Source organism: Rhipicephalus sanguineus, chromosome 10 (genome assembly GCF_013339695.2).
Source record: "Rhipicephalus sanguineus isolate Rsan-2018 chromosome 10, BIME_Rsan_1.4, whole genome shotgun sequence".
In the NCBI taxonomy this organism is placed as follows: domain Eukaryota; kingdom Metazoa; phylum Arthropoda; class Arachnida; order Ixodida; family Ixodidae; genus Rhipicephalus; species Rhipicephalus sanguineus.
Window position 1 is genome coordinate 7,387,579 of NC_051185.1, and position 20,624 is coordinate 7,408,202.

The 20,624-nt window shown below is 48.9% G+C and overlaps 2 protein-coding genes across 2 annotated transcripts; both read left to right on the forward strand.

Moving 5' to 3' along the window:
* Positions 1-734: 734 nt before the first annotated feature.
* On the forward strand, positions 735-8,780 carry LOC125760066 (uncharacterized). The gene is made up of 4 exons (XM_049419706.1): positions 735-966; positions 3,612-3,768; positions 5,414-5,526; positions 8,604-8,780. The coding sequence occupies exons 1-4, from the start codon at positions 779-781 to the stop codon at positions 8,674-8,676; spliced, it is 531 nt and encodes a 176-aa protein (XP_049275663.1). The 5' UTR covers positions 735-778; the 3' UTR covers positions 8,677-8,780.
* A 6,885-nt stretch (positions 8,781-15,665) lies between these two features.
* On the forward strand, positions 15,666-19,291 carry LOC125760123 (uncharacterized). Its single transcript, XM_049419834.1, has 3 exons — positions 15,666-15,698; positions 18,250-18,372; positions 19,079-19,291. Exons 1-3 carry the CDS (start codon positions 15,666-15,668, stop codon positions 19,268-19,270), a joined length of 348 nt encoding a protein of 115 aa, XP_049275791.1. The 3' UTR covers positions 19,271-19,291.
* Positions 19,292-20,624: the final 1,333 nt, after the last annotated feature.

Genomic DNA, 20,624 nt, shown 5'->3' on the forward strand with positions numbered 1-20,624 from the left:
TTGTAAATTGCTCTTCCACAATACCAAAAACACACACGCTTGCTGCAAGAAGATGCTTGGCAAACGAGAAAACGCGCAAAAAGGAAATGCGGGTGGCGACGCCACCTTGAAGTTCCCGCACCAGTCGCTGTGACGTCATACATTTTGACGGCGTCTACTAGGCCCTACATAATCGGTAAATTGGCCTCTGAGCGTGTCATATATAGACTTGACACACGAAGTTTCAGGACAGTTGAGGCAATGTGGCTAAATTCGCATAGGCGTGCGCAGGATTCCCCATCAAGGGGGGGGGGGGGGCGAAGGTTCATCGCAGCGCCCCCCCCCCACCCTACTAAGTCAATGTATGGGGCAGATTTTGCTCCCCCCCTCTTAGGTGATTAGGGGGGGCGGCCGCCCCACTGCCCCCCCCTGTGCGCACGCCTATGAAAATACGAAAAAAAAACACATTGAAATCCCTGACGGCACCATAGATGATTTCGGCGGGAAATTCAAAAGCGAAACTTTCGTCATTGATTGTCTCATTTACTAATAAAGCTATGGCGGTGAAATTAATGACACTAGAGTTTTCATAGCATAATTTATTAGTCTAAACTAAATTAGTGTTTCACTTTAGTGTTCCTTTAAGTAAACCCACGTGGCCAAGCTTAATCCGGGATCCCGCCCCGCAGCATGCTTGTGCATTCTATTAAGGAATAGCGGCATCCTACCCAAAATTTCTTCGTTGTACGCAGTCACGCCCATTCCGTACAACGCCCTGATATGCGTCCTGAACGCCGACATGAGCCAGAAGGAAGTTTCGCAGCTACCCGAGGACGGCCTGTGCGACCTAAGCTTCTACCAGGCGATCGAGAAAGAGCACGCCATCGTCAGTGGTCCCGGCGGTCCTTTCAACAAAAGCCTCGATCTCGTCGTACGAGCGGCCGCCAGTCACACCAAGACCGAATACGGCGTCAGCTTCGACTATACGTAAGACATTACAGCGCACTATGCAATCTAAAAAAAAAAAAGGCAAAGCGGGCACGAAGTCGCGCAAGGCTTGAAACAGCGAAGCTAGATGATTCTGAAGCCTATCTGGTTGCTTCTAGGTTGTCGCTAGGCTTTTAGCTAGGTGACGCTAGGTTGTTTCTAGGTTGCTTCTTAGCGCAGAGAGGTCCGAGTTAAACCACAGACAGTCACAGACACGACACCGACGTCCAAACACCAGAGACAGAAACTTGCACTGAAACCGAGCGTTCGCACCTCCCATAGATCTGCGGGCACGTAGTAGTCCGCGTATCCGCTTCGGGGCCTTCTCGCACCCGCCGTAGCCTTTCCCGTTTCCTAATATTTTCTCGTAGGTACCGCTGAAGCACTCCGTACAGATGAGCTGAAACGTGCTGCCACGGCGTTTATCACTGGGTTAATCCCGACGGTTTATTTAAGTATTTTTTTTTCAATTACTGGTTACGTCTGTCTAGAAATCTTAATTAGGTTTATGCCGCCCGTCTGTTGCCTTCTTTACTTTTAGTGGAGCAACGGTGAGTAGTACGATTTGCCCAATTTCTGTGGCACATACCGTTTCATGATGATGATAGTTTTTTTGTACACAGCAAAGCTTTTACGGCCGGTTTAAACAGCTTTGCTGTTAAAATGGTGGCTTTTTGCCTCACAAAAATAATCGCCATCGATTTTGCATGTCTTTTTTTTTAATTATCGCCGCGCGCTCGGCATTTCCTGGTCACGAACGACATGTTCGTCAGCTGCCAGCTAGCAAAAAGATCACGTGCTACGTGACGCCAAAAAGGCAGAAAAAGAGTGTTCCACACTCGCCGCCATGGCTGCGACTGGCACTGACTAACACTCCTAGGTTTAAATGCACATATATACCATACGGGAGGATGACCGCCGCCGTAGCTCAGAGCATCGGACGTGTTATTCGAAGGTCGCATGTTCGGTCCCTGCCGGCGGCAAGTTATCTTTTCGTCCACTTTACTTTCTTCACACGTTATCCTAATTACAATTAACGAATAACATCCCTTATACTTTCTTTGGCATTATTGTCTGTTAGTTCTCATTAATAGTGCGTAATCAGCGTGACATAAGTATTCTAGATAGGATAGTAGTGAGCGCCGAGTTTTCAAGAAAGGAAACGCAAACAAGCCGGACGACGAATAATGTTGTGAGGCAAAAAAAAAAAAAAAACGCCCTTACTCGATCTTTTCTTAGAGTGCACATGAGACCCAACAGGTTCCTCTATACACCAGGCTGGAGTCTGGTGTAGTCGAAGCTGGTGTAAGTCTGGCGTAAGCAAACAGGCGGACGTCCGGTTTGCTTACGTATATTATACAGGGTTTGTCCAAAAAGTAATTTTAATGAATATATTGTAAAGTGATTGTACAGCGCAGAGCGCCAAGGCCGGTTGGGATGGGTGGAGGGCCAAGTTCACTTATGCACGCACGGTCGCTCAGCGGTCTGTGATCATCTGAAGTGTAAGGAGAGGCTTTTCCGGGAAACTCGTTTTTATTTGCCATGCAAGCGCTCGTTGGAAGAAAGGCGATGGTATTGGCATCAACTTTTGTGTAAAACTCGGCAAGTCTACAGTGTAAAGACCGCCCATACGGTGATGACGGTTTGTCAAAGTGTCAAACATCCCATGAAAAGACGTCATTTGGAACAGTTGACAAAGCCAAAGGGGCTCGCACCAAAGCTCTAGAGGACACACCGGAGGAGTTCGCAGTGACTCCATCAACGCCTGGAAATCTTGCTTGAATCGATGTATCGATGCAGGAGGAGCCTATTTCAAAACCTTTTATTCGGTTGTAACGATCTGATCAATAATGTTTTTATAAATCAACTCACTGACATTAGTTTTCGGACATACCCTGTACGTAAGCAAACCGGAAGTCCATCTGGTGAACCATCCTACATTTCCGTCCTTAACACCACCCCTCCCCCCTCCTCTTTCTGTCTCTCGCACTCGCGCGCGCGATCGCTAGAGGGTTTTAGGGCCGGGGACCCCTGTCCATTGGGTCGTCAAGCTCTTGCGTTCTTTTGTACTCTCCCCGCTATCTTCAGTTCCCAAGTCGCACGCAAGGGGAGTGCAAAAGGATACAAGAGCTTGGGCACGCAAGGCGCTTGGGGGCCCCGGAACTAAAGCTTCCTAATAGAGAGTTTCAGTATTACGCCAACGTAATAATCGCAATACACCTCCACCGCGTAACTCCTGACAAGCTGAAGACTTACTGCATCAAATTAAGACGCAGCTAGTGCGCCAACATGGCGGCCGTGATGACGTCACCTAACTCTATGGTTTATACGAGCATATTGTAGTTTATCAAGACGAAAGCCTTACATGTTTCATGAGAATGTGACCTTCAGCAAGAAGCCGGCGTGTCGTGCAAAAAGTCACATAGCCACCCGCGCGCATCGGTCCACGCGAGCTGCGCGTTCACTTCGTTTTTGCGGCGTTCGCGTGACTAAAAAAAATTAAAAAGCGGCTTTCGCGTGATACAATGTGCACGGTAAAATAGGCTCACCGAATTGCTTTCGCCTTAGGCGAATGCATAAAGTACATGTGTTTTTTTTTCTGCGACGCCATTTTGTTCCATACGGCTCGCGTGAATTTATTTCAGTTCAATGAAGGTTACGCGAGAACTACTGTCGACCGACGTCGCCAGGACGTCCCTTGCAGACCTGTGGAAGAAGAAGATTTACCACTACGCCTTCCTCTCGTTGACGTTCTTTGATCTAACCATGCATTCGTACAGGAAGGTCTTCTACTACCTCAAGGTGAGCATGGAAGATCGCTTTTCACGTTAACCCATTTTCTTTTGTTTCTTTGTACCTCTGTACAGGTTTCACTAGTATTGATTAATCCGCAACCTTATTTGTACTTGTTTACTACATTTAACTTGTTTTTCTGTTGACTTATTACATATCTGGTAATAGCTTTTATTTTCGCTAGCTTAATACATGTTTCAGTTATTGTTTATTATAATAATTCTAGTCATCATGTAAAGGAGGCCCCATTTCAATTTCTAACTGCGGGACCTCCCTCGGTAAATACATATCACACAGTTATCGCCGTTTATTAGCATAAATAAGCTGATTCTGATTCTCGCTGCATGAGTATTCGTGGTCAGGATTTTATAATTACGAAGTACAATTTGTCAGTACTCAAGAGAGTGTGCCACATGCGTCTAATTCGTGGCAGAAGATTGTTTTACGCAAGCTACATGCTCGGCAGGATGTGTTTATGTGGCTGACGAACGAGTGGACGAATGTGTTAGGTTCATTAGAACAATGAGCATCCCTTATAAGAGGGAAACGGTAGTGAATGATGCCATGAAGCTTACGTCGTTTGATTATGTGCGTCCACAGGCCGAACACTGACACTGGCAAAATAACGATACTCATTCGACGCCACACAGAACCTTGCATTTCATACAAATTGTACGGCGGTAATAGGACGACACACGTGACGTTTCTGCTGAGGTCACGTTAACCCCGAGCTGTTGAGGTGCAAACAGACGCTCCTTGCGGCAATTATGGCGTTCGTGATATTGTGGATAGGTTACTGGCGTAGCCGAGGGGGAGGGGGGGTTCGAATCCCTCCCCGAAATTTTTCAATTTTGCATATGTATATATACACGCACACATACAAACGCGCGCACGAACATGCATAAAGCGTTTCTGTCAACGCCACTGGCATAGGTAATTTATTAACATGAAAAAGCAGTTGCTCTCTTTCGAGTCGAGGCCCACATGTCACAGCTGCCTTGTTTCCTGCGTCGCCTGACTTTTTTTTATTGCGATAGCAATTATATGGTCACTCGCCATGGTCTTTTTTTTGCCATTGGTGTCGCCGTCGCCGTCATTTTCCGTATAAAGTTCAAATTGATAGCATCACCTCGCGCATCGTATGTTCTACCCGTGAGTAAAAGTTCGCGAGCGATGGCGACGAACACGGCTGAAGCAGAGATGAAACGAGCCGGCCGTCTCCATCACACGGAGGGCGCATGCGATTAAATCCCCCGCGTGCGAGGCATACCGTCGATTCCTAATCGAACAGGGAAGAAACGCCCCGCCCGTCTTTCGTAAGGAGCATGAAGGGACGCCAGGAGAGGGGAGGCGAGGGGGATGCGTCTCTCGAAAGGCGTGGTCGCTGGCGCGCGCGCCTTCTCGACAGTCATCAGGAGACGGCTCGTAAACTTGCTGTGCTCTCAACGCTTATTCGCGTTTAGAGAACTGACAGCACGAAAACCGCTTCGGTCCCTGGAGCGGCCGTGTTCCCTTAAACCACCGTTTTGTTGAGTTACGCGAGGCAGGACTCAAAAGAGTTAGCCGCTAGCCGTACCTTTTATAACATTACAATTTGTTGCTATCGCGTTCATTGCTTCGCCCTTAGGCGAAACTGTGATTTTTTTTCTTTCAGGATGTGAACACAATTCTTCACAAGGGACAGCCACCACCACGACCGTCTTTCTTCCTTATCGGGGAGAGCTTCGCGACCATCACTTGGTTGAACTACGCGTTTAATAACATCAGGTAAGCTCGCACCCCGTTGGCAACACTGGGATAACCTTGTACAGTCGATGCCTCTCTTTCACACTCGAAACGAAGCATGTTTCTTGAAGGACACATCAATTTCGTCCGCTTTAGATGCAATACTAATGATAATGTTAAATGTATTATTATTATTATTATTATTATTATTAATGATAAATTAGTAGTAGAAGTAGAGTTTTTTTTCAACATTACAGTTTTCAGCAATTTCTGTTAAAAAACTGGTGACCAAAATTTTTAAAAATCTGCTTCCGATTCTCACAAGACGAAAACCTTTATTCTTTCAAGTGTAATACACTTGAAATTTGGTGAAATCGGTGGCGACAAAAACTGTTTAACCGTTTCGATAAAATCTAGATTATGAGGAGTGAGGACCCTTCGTGTAATTTTTTCTAGAGAAATTTATAGGGTCTAAGCCTTCATTTAACGCCAAGAAATGACAAGTGACAAATCTTAAGTCAGTGCTACTTTTCAGGCGCAGCGAAAAAGAAAAATTAGGCGAAACTTCCCTGAACATATATACATAACAACACCGTCTAATTAATACCGTCTTATTAACGTTCCGTATATGAATGACCTTAGCCTTCTATTTCCGGAATTCTTCTGTGTGCCTTGTGCTGATTTTAAGTGTACCTCGTGTTGCGTTTTTACTGTGTTTTTCCTCTAACTTTTGGTTATTTGGTGCTCACCTGTGTACATGGGTATAACTCTTCTGATGGTACTTTTCGACCGCATCACTATATAATACTACATATATCAAAAGCAGTCGACGTGCTGTACCGTTTCGGTTGTAACTGATGTTGCGGACTCAGAAACAACAGTGTTGTTCATCTTCACTACTGAAAAAAATGTAGGCAACAAAAAGAGATGGTATTCGCAAAACCATGTCAAATGGTTCCATAAGTGCAAAGAAAAAAAAAACATTTTCATAAAAAAATTAATTTTCAAGGGGTAAAAAATTGTCGTCTGCAAGGGTGGACATTAGTTGCGAACATTTTAAAAATACGCCCGATAAATGCGAATTCTGTCTTTCGAGTGCTTTAATGTTCTTTAGGTGAATCTTAAAGGCCGATAGTATAAATTGCGGTTACACTACCCAGTATGAGAAAAATAATCTTAATTGCAAGAAGTTAGGTCTAAGTTGCCACGCGCTGCGCAGGCTACTCTTTGCCGTTTCCTTTCGTTTGTACGCCAGCCTCTAACTGCTGCTCACTCTTGGCATATGCAAATGACACTCTGCGCGTCGAAGGCGCAAGTCTTCAATGACACTTAGCATTTTGATGTTGTGTAGTTTGCTTGGGAAGTCACGCCCAAGAGCGTGAACACTGGTAGCGAAGAGGATCTCGACGCCACAACTCATCGTGACGTATTTCTCTCCAGGGAAAGGATGCACGTCCATGGCGCCGTCGTGTACGGGCACACGATGTTCAATGACCGTGGCACTGGTCAAGTTCTACCGCCAAGCTTTTGGAACTCGACGCGCATAATAAAGCACAATATTTATCAATATAATTTGGTAAGTGCGGGAGCCGCGTATAATCTTATTAAGGCGAAAGCCTTAGATGCCTCATCAAACGCGAAATTTGACCGTCGGCGTCCGGCGGCGTCGAGTAGTGTTGCAAAAAAAGATAATGACGTGATGACGTCACAGATCGCCAAAATTGGTGACTGTAAAATGATGACGTCATCACATGCCATCGTAGCTTGGTCAAAGGTGGCCCGATCACTGAGGCAATGCAAAACCTGGTGAGGTGCCTCCGATCTTGGAGGCAGTGCAAAACTACGTTAGGTGCAGAGAGCTTTCGAAGAGTGGCGGGGCAGGATCAATACATCTATATAAAGCCCCTTAATATAGAAAGAAGCGACACTCTCCTCCACTCCGGCGCTTTCCTCCTCTCCATACTCTCCCAACAGGCCGAGCTTGAACGTTCTGGTGAATTTCATCAGGGATTCTGACATCGCGGCTCAGGCAAACAATGTTTTGGGTAGTAACGAAGGACATTTAACTCTTTAATAAGCGTAGTATTTACATTAGCCGAGAAAAAGTACTTACGGTTCGAGCAGAAACCAGCTAGCACGACTGTCTTTCGCAGGCGCGCCGTGATTCTGTGAGCGAAGCCGACATTGCATAAAGAGAATTGCATAAAGATTTCAGGGATGCCGTTGTGGAGGGCTCCGGAAATTTCGATCATCTGGTGTTCTCTAACGTGCACTGACATCGCACAGTGCACGGGCCTCTGGCATTTCGCCTCTATCGAAATGCGACCGCCGCGGCCGGCATCGAACCCGCGACTTTCGGGTCAGCACCACAGTACCGCCGAGTGACGCGAGCAGTCTTTTCACGTAACGTCATGAGGAAATAAGCTCTCGATTGGTCCACATACGAGGAATATCAGTTGTGAATTGTCTCCTACCCTGCTTTGCCTTCCAGTCACACTCCAGTTCTGCCTTGTCTCGCATGACTATCGTGCGCGATCAACGGATTTCTCGTCGTTTTGTGCGTTTTCGACTGCGCAAGCGGAGATAACGGCGTGTAGCCGAAAAGCGCGAAATCCTGATAGGCTCAACGCTTAGCGCTGACATTGTCCACATGTTTTATGAAGAGACAAGTGGCGAGGAGGATATAGCGCCTGTATAGGAAGTGTAGTAATAATATCTGGGGTTTAACGTCCCAAAACCACGATATGCTTATGAGAGACGCCGCAGTGGAGGGCTCCGGAAATTTCGACCACCTGAGGTCCTTCAACGTGCACCTAAATCTAAGTAGACGGGCCTCAAACATTTTCGCCTCCATCGAAAATGCAGCCGCCGCGGCCGGGATTCGACCCCGCGACCTTCGGGTCAGCAGTCGAGCGCCATAACCACTAGACCACCGTGGCGGGGCTAGGAAGTGTAGTGAAAGCGAGATAGAAACCACTCTCTCGTCTTTTAACTCGGAGTGCTTTAGGGGCCCTTTAAGGATCGTGACGTGCTGTACCAGAACAGGAACTGGCTATATAAAAGGCAATTCGCTGTGAGTATTTGCTGCGTCACATGTATGTTTTTCTCACGTTTTCCAGGATACGGCGCACTGGGCTCTTGGTACGCTTCCCAAGCAGAAGCTCGGTTACACGAGGTTCTTCCTCTCGATGACCGCCGGCGCCCGATACTACACGCCCGCCAAGGATGCCAAGTACGAAATATTGGCGGCCACCTACTTCTCCGACAACGAGCCGCCATACATCGACATCGGTCAGGTATGTAAAGTAGCAGTGACAGCGGTCATACTAGCTCAACAGTATAATACGATAAAAGCTCGTTAATTCCAACTCGAAGGGGACTATAAACTTGTTCGAATTAATCGGAGTTCGAATTAGCGGGCGGGAGCAAGAATGAACGGACATCGCGCCACACTGCGCGGGCAGAGCCCGAAGAAGCCACTTCTGGACTCGTTATTGCGATTTGGGCGCTACTACGGGTTTGTGGCAGGTGATTTCGTAAATTAGGTTCATGGAGCTCTAACAGCGAACAGAAATTAATTGATCAGTCAGTGATCCGCCAAAAGAAGCACCGACATGCACTCATGTGAGCAGTGAGCCTTAATCTAAATATATGACGCTATTTGTGCTCCAAAACACGTTTATTTATATGACAGACATAACGCAATCAAAATTAAAAGTAATCAGTAATTTGCATTTGCTTGCGCTTCTTCTGTAGCGACACCATGAGCATCGTTTGCAACTTGCCTAAGAGCTACAGCGCATCGTCCAAATTCTCGTCTGCGGAGAAATTCTGCCGTTTTGTTGTTTTGTGTCTCTAGTAAATTTGGTTTGGTTTCGCAACACACTGTGATAACTCGGGGCTGACGTCTGCGAGGAGCGATGAAAACCAGGGGCTCCCAGTTCGAATTAACCGTTCTGGATACTGTCGAGCTCGAATTATAGGGAGTTTTCCCCCATAGAAATACACACGGCTGTGCCGGGAGTTCGAATGAATTGTAAGTGCGAATTAAGCGAGTTCGAATGAACGAGCTTTTACTGATGAAACTCTCTTTATCGGCCGCCTTGGAATGTACACAACTCCCAAAGCTTGATGAGCAATCTGTAGCAGGCATTGAAACGGCATTATTCCAAGCGTTTTATTTATCTTGTAGCCGTTTGCTTAGAAGGTGAAATGAAAACTTAATGTCTTTTTTTGCAGTACTTTGTATCGTGCAGGCTACAATTAAAACTATTTAAATAGGCAGCCGAACTTTGAAAATATAACCAGATCGAGCAGGGAGGCTTTTCACTATGACTTAAGCTAAGCGTGCCATATTATGTTCGGCTCCATGGACGATAACGGACGGTGAACTACGTCCTTCTACACAGCTAGCATTGTTGTTTGGGTAACAACCGAAAGCCCCGCCCTTAAATTAATGATGCCCGTACCAAGGGATGATGGCGCTGAAAGCAACAAGGACTGTTTCTCGTCGTCATTAGGTGTTCGACAAACGCCACATGCTAAATACCGCATCACAACGAAAGAAAATGCGCGACCACTTCGTGAGAGTCCACCGCGTTTCGACGCGACACCGAGAAGCTATAAAAGAAAAAATTACACCATTTCCCGCTAAAGGGGACCATGAGGCGATGCGAAGCCGGAGCACTTGCACGATCGCGTTCCGTTGGCGTTCTTTGGGCATGCTACCGACCTCGCGTCGTGGAACGCGAAGAGGAACGCTACGCGCGTCTTGTCTTCCCTCTAGCCTGGCCGTTAATTCTCACAGGGCGAGCGGGGAACGCGGTCGGCAGGCGTGCGAGAGGGGAGCAGCGTAGGAGAGGAGAGGGGGAGGGGACGCGCATGCGTGGTACTCATCGCGGCGTTGCGCAGGAGAGAATTTCGGCATGTCTAGCCCGCGTTTCAGAGGAAGAGTGGAAAGGGGAAGTGGTGAAGGGGAGGGGAGAGGGAAAGTGGTGAGGGAAAGGGAGAGGGGAAGTGGAGAGGGTATGCGCATGCGCAGTAAGGGTGGTCACGCCGCACACCACCACCACCACCGGATTGAACTCCGCCATAAGATACTTCGCATCTAAAAAATTGGGGCAGCTACGCTCTAGTAAGGCGAAGACTAAGTGCCCTCCTCCTCATCCTCACTTCCCTTTCCCACCCCTTGCCATACTATACTATATATAAGACAGCTCCACTAACGTGAAACCTGGGGAGGTGCGAAGCACCGGTGTTTCCCATGGGGACACGTCATTAGGAATAAGGGGACAACGTCCTCTCGTTGCTGCAGACAGCGTCAGCAGACCTTCTGTCTGGACGCTGCTGCACGGAGCTGGACACTGTCTGCAGACCTTAGTCGCAGACAGCGTCCAGCGCCCAGAGCAGACACCGTCCTTCCTGAGCCAACGCGCCGTCTTATTTGCCACTTGCTTTACCGTGACGGGCGACGACAGGAGACGCCGACAGCCCGAGCGCATAAGGTTAATAATGTGCTTCGCACCTAAAATAGACGTGTTCGGCAAGACACCGACAGCTTTTAGTTGTTGCAGGTGAGAATTATAACCGCTCGGACGCTCCAGATGTTGCTGCGATCGACACTCCATTGGGGGGGGGGGGGGGGGTGATTCTTAAAAGGAAGAAGGAAATGAAAATGAAAATTGGGTGTAGAGTGCACGATAACTGTCTCTCAAGTGAGGACACCTCAACCGATACACTCACGGGGGACTGGGGATTGAAGGGACAGTGAGAGTGAAAAGAGATGGTAAAAGAAGAAAAAAAAAAAGAAAGGTATGAGTGGAAAAAAAAAGGTGAGGGGGGGGGGGCAGGAGAACGGGCGTCCGAGTCACCGTGGTGAGCGGCTAGAAAATTCGTTCGACTAGGCCGGCATCCTCGAGAAAAGCGAGTAGGGCCGCAAGGGCTGATCGGCGACGGTGCACGTGGCCGGTGGGATGGAGCAAGTCCTGTAGGGTCGCACACGGCAGTCCGACGAGTCGGTACTTCATGACGAGCTGCTTCCGCGCGGTGTTGAGAGAAGGGCAGTCAAACAATAGGTGGCACAGGGTTTCGATCGCGCCGCAATCGGTGCAGTTCGGTGCAGCGGCGCCGCGAAGACGATGCCTGCGTTCCGCGGGCCACACTGACCCGGTCCTCAGGGCAAGAAGAAGCGCGCGCTCGCGGCGAGTGAAACCAGTGGCTGGGATGGGAGGAGGGGGGTGTCCGGCGGCGACCCGTGCGTCCGGATGCTCGCGCACCAGCTCCCGGCGAAGGTTGTTGCGTGCCGAGTCGAACGAGCTGGCGTAATCTGTCAGCGAAGTCTCGGCGGAGTGTGCTCGTTTTGCGAGCTCGTCTGCAGCCTCGTTGCCCGCGATGCCGACGTGTGAAGGGAGCCACTGAAGGACCACGTCACAGCCTCGTTCCTGGAGGGCCAGCAGGCTGAGAGCGGCGCGCTGAGCAAGAAGGGGGCCCCGTTCCTCCCTCGCGAGCTGGCGCAGGGCAGGTTTCGAGTCGCAGAAGATTGCTGCGCTAGAGACGGCCGGCGAATTGCGCAGGAGGTCTGCAGCCAGCTGGAGCCCGACTAGCTCAGCTGATGTTGAGGATGCACAGTATCGCAAGCGGCACCGTCGTTCCGAGCTGAGCTGAGGGGCTATGCAGGCGGCCGCGGCTGAGCGATCCTGTAGGACGGACCCATCGGTGAACACTTGCGTCCTCCCGGCCAGGTCCTCATACATCCGCGCCGCGGCCTCCTGAGCAATGGCACTGAGGGGGGTGTGGCGTTTGGATCGAATGCCCGGCAGGTGCAAGTTCACTCGAAGGGGCACTCGACGGTGAGGGGGTGGCCAGCGCGAAAGGCGTGCGGGATCGTCAGCCACAACACCGTCGTACACGTCGATAAGTTGACCGACACGTGAGTTTGGCACAGCACGTAACCGCGAGAGGAGGGGACCTGCATCAGGCGCTCGGTGGAGACGCTGCAAGTGGCACAATGCGCGCAGGTCCGCCGTGAGCGACGCAGGCCACGCACGAGCCTCCGCGAGTGTCTCGGCCACACGAGAGCCACGAGGCATTCCGTGACACATGCGGATGACTCGGCGGTGGTCCTGGTCGATCAGTCGCCACTGTGGCGCCTGGAGTTTGCAGATCGGCAGTGCGTAGTGGATGGCAGACAGAGCCATCGCCTCGTAGATGGTGCAGGCGAAGGCAGCGGGGCAGCCGTTGCCGCCTGCGAGTAGTTGGCGCACGGCCGATTCCACGCGACGCGTCGTCTGGCGTACACGTCGCACCGCCGGGAACCATCGGAGGCGATTGTCTATCGTCAGGCCGAGGTAGCGGACGTTGCTACTCCAAACTATTGGTGCACCATCCAGCTGAAGGCACGGAAGACGTCGTCGGGCTTCAGCACGGGGGTGGACGACTAGGGCCTCGGTTTTCGGCGCCGAGATCGTGAGGCCGATATTTCTCACGAAGGCGGCCACACATTGGAGGGCCTCCTGCATGCAAGCGCGCACCACCGAGCACTTTCGGGTCGGTCCACGCACATACAATGCGACGTCATCAGCGTACACCACTGCGCGAACAGGGAACACAGCCGTTTCTGGTAGGCACTTGACGAGCGGCGCGAGTACCAGATTAAACAAAAACGGGCTGAGGACGCTGCCCTGTGGGACGCCACAGCTGACAGATCGCGGCGCACTTGTCGCCCCGCCCACGCGCACAGTAAACGTTCGGTCAGTGAGGAAGGCCTGAACGTAGTTCAAGAGTTTGCCCTCAACACCTAGCGCGCGCACGGCACTGAGGATAGACGAGTGGGGGAGCGAGTCGAACGCCGACTTTATGTCAAGGAGGAGTAGGATGGCCATTTCTCCATCCTGAAGGGCTTGCTCGAGGGTGCTCACGACTGCAGCAATGCAGTCGATGGTCGCGCGATGTGGCCGGAATCCACACTGCTCTGGTGGGAAAGCGTTGCGCACCTCCGCGATCCACTGTAGCCGGCAAAGGGCCATCTCCTCCATAGTTTTGCCCGCCACAGAAGTGAGGGAGATGGGCCTGTATGACGTCACCGAACGCGACGGTTTGCCTTGTTTGAGGACAGGGATCACAGTCGCGGAACGCCATTCTTCCGGGAGGACAGCACTGGAGAAAACTCTGTTGAATGCATCCAACAAGAGTGGGCGCTGGGAGGCATCCAGGTTTCTCAACACTCCATTGCTATGCTATAGGTGTGCGCACTGGAAGCGAGGGGAAAAGCAGGGCGTGGGGAGAGGGGGGCATGAACTGAATTTTCGAAGTGTAAATGTCTTTGTTGAAATGGCCACAAATAGCCCTGAAACCGCTCCGCGTATATATAACAATGTCCCTTAGTTAGAATGTCCGGCCCTCTTGGCAACTGAAACTCATGCTTGCCTCACCTGCACCATTAGAAGTAGTGATCCGCCTAAGGATTTGGATGGCCAATATCGGCTGTATGCTTTGCATCTGGCTCATTTTTGCAACGAATCGCGTACGATTAAAGAAAAAGAAAAGGCATGCATAAACCGCATACCGCAAGCGGGAAATTTACACCAAGTTGGTCGCTTTTCGTGAACTTGTTTGACCGTGTGTACAACTACGTTAGATATAAGCTTGGTGAACAGCTTAGCTGCAGTTCCTGCATACAACCGAAGTAAATAAAGGGCCCATTACAATAACCAATAGGTAATGAAATACGGGACCCTGCTAGAACGGTAGCTTGGGCTAGTTGGTGATATGAAATCGACATATTTGCACATCGCAAAATGAACGAGGACAGATGAAAGGACACGACACCGGCGCTGGTGTTCATCTGTCCTCGTTCACTTCGCGCTGTGCAAATATGTCGGGACCCTGCGCACACACGCTACGTAGAATGCATTCTTCAGAACTGCAATGTCTCTAGCGAGCTGGGATTGGCGCGACATTGGCGCAACTACCTAACCCTGTCACCTTTTAATCTGTTTTGTATTATTTTATTTTTCTTTGTTCGCGCTGACATCTGTACGGTGTAGCCACACCTGATGGATGACTTCGTTGAACGGTTATGTAAGCATATCACATTTTAATCTGTATACAATCTAAGCGTTTGTTCTTTTATTGTTTGTACCAAGATATGTACCCACTCCTGCTATGTCTTGAATTCGAAACAGCAGTATTTGTAAATAATAAAAAAAAAAACCAACGACCCAGCTGCGCGCTTGGAATTGTGAAGGAATCCATGACTTCCCGACGCTCGATCCACTACACCAGCGCAACTACGGCGGAGTAACCATTGGAGAAGGAACTGCGCTTGACGACTGGGGGAAAAAAAACTTATAGGGTCCCTTATGCATTCGCCTGAGACGGCTTCTCAGTCGATGTATTCATCACCCTCTGTACCCATCTGAAAGCTTTCTGCACCTACCGCGGTCTTGCACTGCCTCCAGGATCGGAGGCATTGCAAGCTTTCTGCACATCACCTGGTTTTGCACTGCCTACGCAATCGCTGCACCTTTGACCAAGCGACGATGATATGTGATGACGTCACCATGTGACGTCACAAACATTTAGCGATCTGTGACGTCAATGTGACGCTTATGGTGACGTCATCACGTGGTGATGATTTTTGCATCACTCGTGTTGACGCCGCTGACGGTCAGTTTTCGCGTATGATGAGGCATCTAAGGCTCTCGCCTTAAACAGTGTTGGCCCAGCACACGCTCCCTCTCTAAAGGCAAAGTAATTGCGTCACAGCCGCACAAGTGTACACCGATTAAAAGCTATCCCAAACCAAACTTTATTAATATAGTTCGCGCAGATACAACGAAAGAACAAACGCAGGGAATGTTTTCACGGAGAGCTCGCTCGCCAAGGCTGGCTACGTGGCGCGTTTCCATACGCAGCATCGGAACTTCCGTCGCATGCTGGAAAGTCACGTGATTTGAGCAGAAACGTAGCGCAAGGCGTCGGGAAGTTTCAGAATAGGGTACGCAAAACATTGCCTTAGCGTTTGTCGCTTCTGCGCATGCGTCATACACTATCTTTTGGGTACCACGTTAAGTTACGGAAATAGCGCATCGTACCAACGAACGCTATCTCTATGTACCCTATTCAAAAACTATGCCGTTTGAGCAGTAACGACAGGGGAAGTAAAGAAAGCCTTAGAGGGAATGCAAAGAGCCAAAGCCGCTGGCGAGGATAAGGTAACATCAGATCTGTTGAAAGACGGCTGACAGATTGCTTTAGAAAAACTGACCACCCTGTATGCGTTGTGTCTCGTGACGGTGAGGGCGCCAGAATCTTGGAAGAATGCTAACATCGCCTTAATCCATAAGAAGGAGGACGTCAAGGACTTGAATAATTACTGTCCGTTGTCTACAAGCTATTTACAAAGATAACAGCAGCTCACCTCAGAATTCAATCAACAAAAGTACCAAGCAGGATTTACTCGACAATGGACCATATTCACACTATCAATCACGTGATGAAGAAATGCGCGGACTATAACCATCCCCAATATATAGCCATTACGAGAAGGCATTTGATTCGGTCGACATATCTGTCAAGCAGGCACTGCGGAGTCAAGGCGTCGATGACCTATATATTAGAACACTGGAAGGAATCTACAGAGTCCCCACAGCCACCATAGTTCGGCCCTATAGATCTATAGGGCCGCACGTCGCTGTCGACTTTTGTTCTGGTAGTGGTTGTGCTTGCAAAATAATGAGACACGGCATAGCTAACTGACCTCACAGTGAAACGGGCCGACCAGTGGCACTCGCAAAGTAGCGATGCTTGCGCAACGCCAGGCAGAACGTTACCTTTTCGTTCAAATTGTGGCGACGGTATGGCGTCATGCGTGACGGTCCCGCTCCGGTCACGCGACCTGGTTCAGGCCCGAGACGAGACTGTCGATTCCACCATCTCTCCTTTTTTTAATATTTAAAAATACCTGACAGGCTTCAGTTGAGTCAATGTGTACAGAAAGTGAACTTTTGTAGTACTTTCATTACACAATATGCATAGTTAAGAGTTCGACGGAATACCGTCTGGTCAGGTAAGGACATTGTTGAAAAACAGGTCACTGACCAATGTCAAAACAAAACAAAATGACGTTTCGGCATCCGTACGGATCCCTTGTTCACAATGGAATGACGGCTGAGCAGCAGGTTCCTATGTAGCGTTGAGCGCATGATGCAAAGTTCGGGAGTACACGTGGTTTGGTGTGCCAGCTGATCTATTGATTGTGCTACTTGTCTGAATTATCAGTGATTCGAGATTGAGCCTCGTTGCCATATTCTTCTCCGTGGCCATGATGCACGCGTTGTCCCAGCTTATCTCGTGGTCTGTCTTCTTGGCATGCTCTGCGAGTGCATTTGTCACTGTGTGGCCCTTGGCGACGCCATTCTTGTGCTGCTTCAGAAATTTCCGCTTTCGCCAACGTATACCGATTCGCAGTCGGCGCATGTGATCTTTCTTGTAGACCACACCAGGGAAACGTTGCCGAGGGAGAGGGTCCTTCACATTTAGCAAGTCACCCTTAAGATTGCTTGCTGGCACGTGCCCGATCTGCACACCACGTTTTCTAAACGCACGAGCTTGGGCTTCGCTTACACCTCGCATGTACGGAATCGCTGCGCGCTTGTGTGTTGACGCTGTATTACTTATGGCTTGACCGTTTGACTGCTGGTTATGCATGATGAACTTAGTTGACTTCCTAATAAAATGTCTGTGGTATCCATTCTTGATCATGGTCATTTTTAATGGTCTGGAGCTCCTCCTGCAGGCCCATGCGTGATGTGCCAGGTCGCATAATCACATACTAAATAATTAATTAGTTAATGCAGCATCGGTAAAAAAAAAATCAACAACACTAACAAAGATAAAACATATAAGAGAATAATCACACGGGGCATTATCTATAAAGTCATGTGGTCAAGCAAAATTGAAATGTTATAACAGTATTGCAGTTCGCAAAGAAAAGAAAACGAGGAAAAAAAAAGGAAAAGCGACAATACGGTGGTATAGAATAAGAAATTGCACAAAATGTTACGATAACAATAGACCATATTCACACTATCATAGGCATGCGCACAGGGGGGTTATTCATCCAAGGGGGGGGGGGGGGGTAACATGTCTGCGCCATATTTTTATTGAGTCAGACATGTGCCGTCATTGTTTGTAGTGCAGGGTTATGGCCATGCAGGTTTTTGGCAATAATGACGGCCAAGGACCCCTTATGTTGCATTGCATGAACTGTTTACTAGCAACCTTGTGCACCCCCCCCCCCCCAAAAAAAAAAAAAAAAAAAACGGAGACCAAATGCAGGTCGTTGTGTGAAGCACGTCATCGCTCCATCTTCATTTTTGCATACATTACGAAGCTTATTTTTGTCAGACTCGACCAGTGGGGGGGTGGAGAGGTTGGTGCGACTTGCCCCCATCAAAAAAAAAAAAGAAAAAGCGAACCCTGCGCACCAAGAGAACATACTTTTGGGCTAGCTGGTTTGGTGAATTCAATGAAGCCATAGCGCTGAAAACACGGACCAAGGAAGAAGACAGGACGTGCGCTGCTCACAACTGAGCTGTGAGTAGCGCACGTCCTGTACTCTTCAAACTCTTCAAACAGAATCCAACTCGCTCAAATGTCAGTTCTTCTGTCCTCTTCCTTGGTCCGTGTTTTCAGAGCTATGGCTTCATTGAATGAACCCCGCACACGCCTGTGATCTCTTCCCTCGTCTCGTCTGACAACCAGGTCTGCAAGAACAAAGACTGGTCGTCGGGTTTCCGCGAGGAGAGTCCCATGGGCGCCTATTATGCCAACACGAAGATCCAGAGGATCGTCACGTACGACAACGAAAGATCGTTTCGGATGAAGGTGAGGCGTGGTGCATGTTACACGCACGATTTGATCAAGAAATTTCGCCCATTTCGCCCCGGAACACAAAATAGCTAGATTCCGTAGTTCCTATAGACCAGGGGTCTCAACCTCACCTCATCTAGCGGGCCGCAGTCACGAAATTTAGTGCTACAAGAGCCTGGACAGTGAAGATGGGGGGAGCGGAGACAGTTTGAACAAAATGTCACCCAAATTTGCCATTTGAAAGAACGCCTTTCCCATATCCCATATACGGGTAATTTCTGAAGGAGATTTGACGTCAGGTGTCGAAAATCATATCGATACTGATCTCCACAATCACTAAAATCTGGATTCTGAGATATAGGGTTTTCGTTCTACGGTGATGTTTCAAGTCCTAGTGACCGCATGGAATGCCTCACGAAACAAGAGGCTTGAGACCAGTTCCGTCTCTGTAGCTTACCGGAACAAAGCGCTATTATAGGCGAGAAAATAATGCGAGTACTATTTAGCCAAGTCACAAAACTTTATCGCCTGTGAAGCCGCGCGCCGCTAGCCAAAGGTCTGCGGGCCGCGTGTTTGAGGCCCCTGCTATAGACACTGCCTGTTTTCGTTACTATCCATTCCGATACATTAAGCGTGTCTTGCGTTGATTTGGTATATTGAGACGGGTATTTTTAACCAGTTCTCGTCCATCTGACAATCGCTCTGCCGTTTTTCTCCGCAGCTATGCAGGGGTAAGAAGCTGGTAACCGAGGCGAAGTACGGCTTCGCCGTCTACGACGCTAACTTGGACGACCCGGGCAACGTGTGCGGAGACGGCGCCTACTCGCGCGTGCGCTATCTCAAGAAGCTCATGCACTTCTTCAACAAGAAGTTCAACACCACCAGCGCCTACGATGAGTGCATGTGGCAGTAGATCTCACTTTCTTCTACAGCAAGCGCCCCTTATATGCCGAATATACGCCCCTATATGACGAGCACTCAATCAGCGAACCAAGAGACTGTTAATGTGCCTCTCGTTTTTGTGAAACGACCTCGCCTCACATTGACTGCGGGAAAAATGATCGTATAGCCGTGTTTATTTATATTTAATTGTTGAGTTATCAATCGCTTAATCTCCAGCTTAATAAATCGTTGCTCGAAAAATGGGAGTACCCAGATCACGATTATAGAGCCTGAAACGATTTTCATTTGAAGAATTAAAATAATCACAGTAATAATTGCAACATATCAATTCGCAACGTTCCATTAACAAGGACACGAATAAAATGATTTTCATCGCCGATATTGATCGATTCATGGAGTTAGCAGGAAGCTTCAAGGGCATGCTATATGGAGCTATTTGGTGGCCCTTCCTATACTTATGTTCTGAAACGTTACAAGGAAAAACACAGAGAGCAAACACGTGCAGACCAATGGTGCACAAACTTTCAGCTCGGTTATTTTTCATAGGTTATGTGTATATTAAGGGAGACAGTCAGATATTTACAAGCAATGAAACAAAAGAAGCGATATTTTCTCCTTGTATTGAAAAGATGTGCAGCGTACTAACTGTTCAGGTACCTGCAGTTACTATTTTATTATGAAACGCTTGTTCATCGCCACACAGAAAAAAAAAGAACAGTTGAATGTAACTTCGTAGGGTGGTAGTTCGGGCTAGTTGGTGTTGCAGAGCTAAAATAACGAGGTGGAGAAGGGCGGACTAACGACAGGCGCTTACTTGCAACTGAGGTTTATTGCGACAACACACAAAGAATATATACACGCAGGGAACGGTGCTGAAGGCCAGGATCAACAAGTGCAATGACTGACAGTGACAGCTTATCATCAAAACCTAAAAAACGGAGATCAGGGGAGCAACAAGACTAGGCACAGTAGCAACATCAAAAAATGGTGTCCACCGCATGCGCGGACCAGCGCCTTCCAAAAACATTATTTTGCGCTGAGAGTCACAGACGGCTTGCTCACGCAAGAACTTCCCTCCCGTTTCATCTGCGCAGCTTCCACAATGACGTGGGTTTGGTCGACCCTGGGTGCATGACAACGGAGGTCTCTTGAAATTCTGGCTAACAGCCACACGTGCTGCAATGGATCCCTAAAAAAAACATCTTTTGTGCTTCGCACGTTGTTAGCCTGCTCCCGAAGGCGATCATTGAGGTACCCGCTTGTTTGGCCGACATACCAGGCGCCACAAGAAAGAGGAATCCTGCGCACGACGCCTTGCACGCAATCCACATAACAGATTCGCTGTTTTACCCTGCACCCCTCTT

Coding starts and splice junctions, on each gene's coding strand:
- LOC125760123 (XM_049419834.1), top strand. CDS start 15,666: ATGCAAAGAGCCAAAGCCGCTGGCGAGGATAAG. Junction 15,699..18,249: donor AAGCCGCTGGCGAGGATAAG/GTAACATCAGAT, acceptor TCTGACAACCAG/GTCTGCAAGAACAAAGACTG. Junction 18,373..19,078: donor AAAGATCGTTTCGGATGAAG/GTGAGGCGTGGT, acceptor TTTTCTCCGCAG/CTATGCAGGGGTAAGAAGCT.
- LOC125760066 (XM_049419706.1), top strand. CDS start 779: ATGAGCCAGAAGGAAGTTTCGCAGCTACCCGAGGACGGCCTGTGCGAC. Junction 967..3,611: donor GGCGTCAGCTTCGACTATAC/GTAAGACATTAC, acceptor AATTTATTTCAG/TTCAATGAAGGTTACGCGAG. Junction 3,769..5,413: donor AGGTCTTCTACTACCTCAAG/GTGAGCATGGAA, acceptor TTTTTCTTTCAG/GATGTGAACACAATTCTTCA.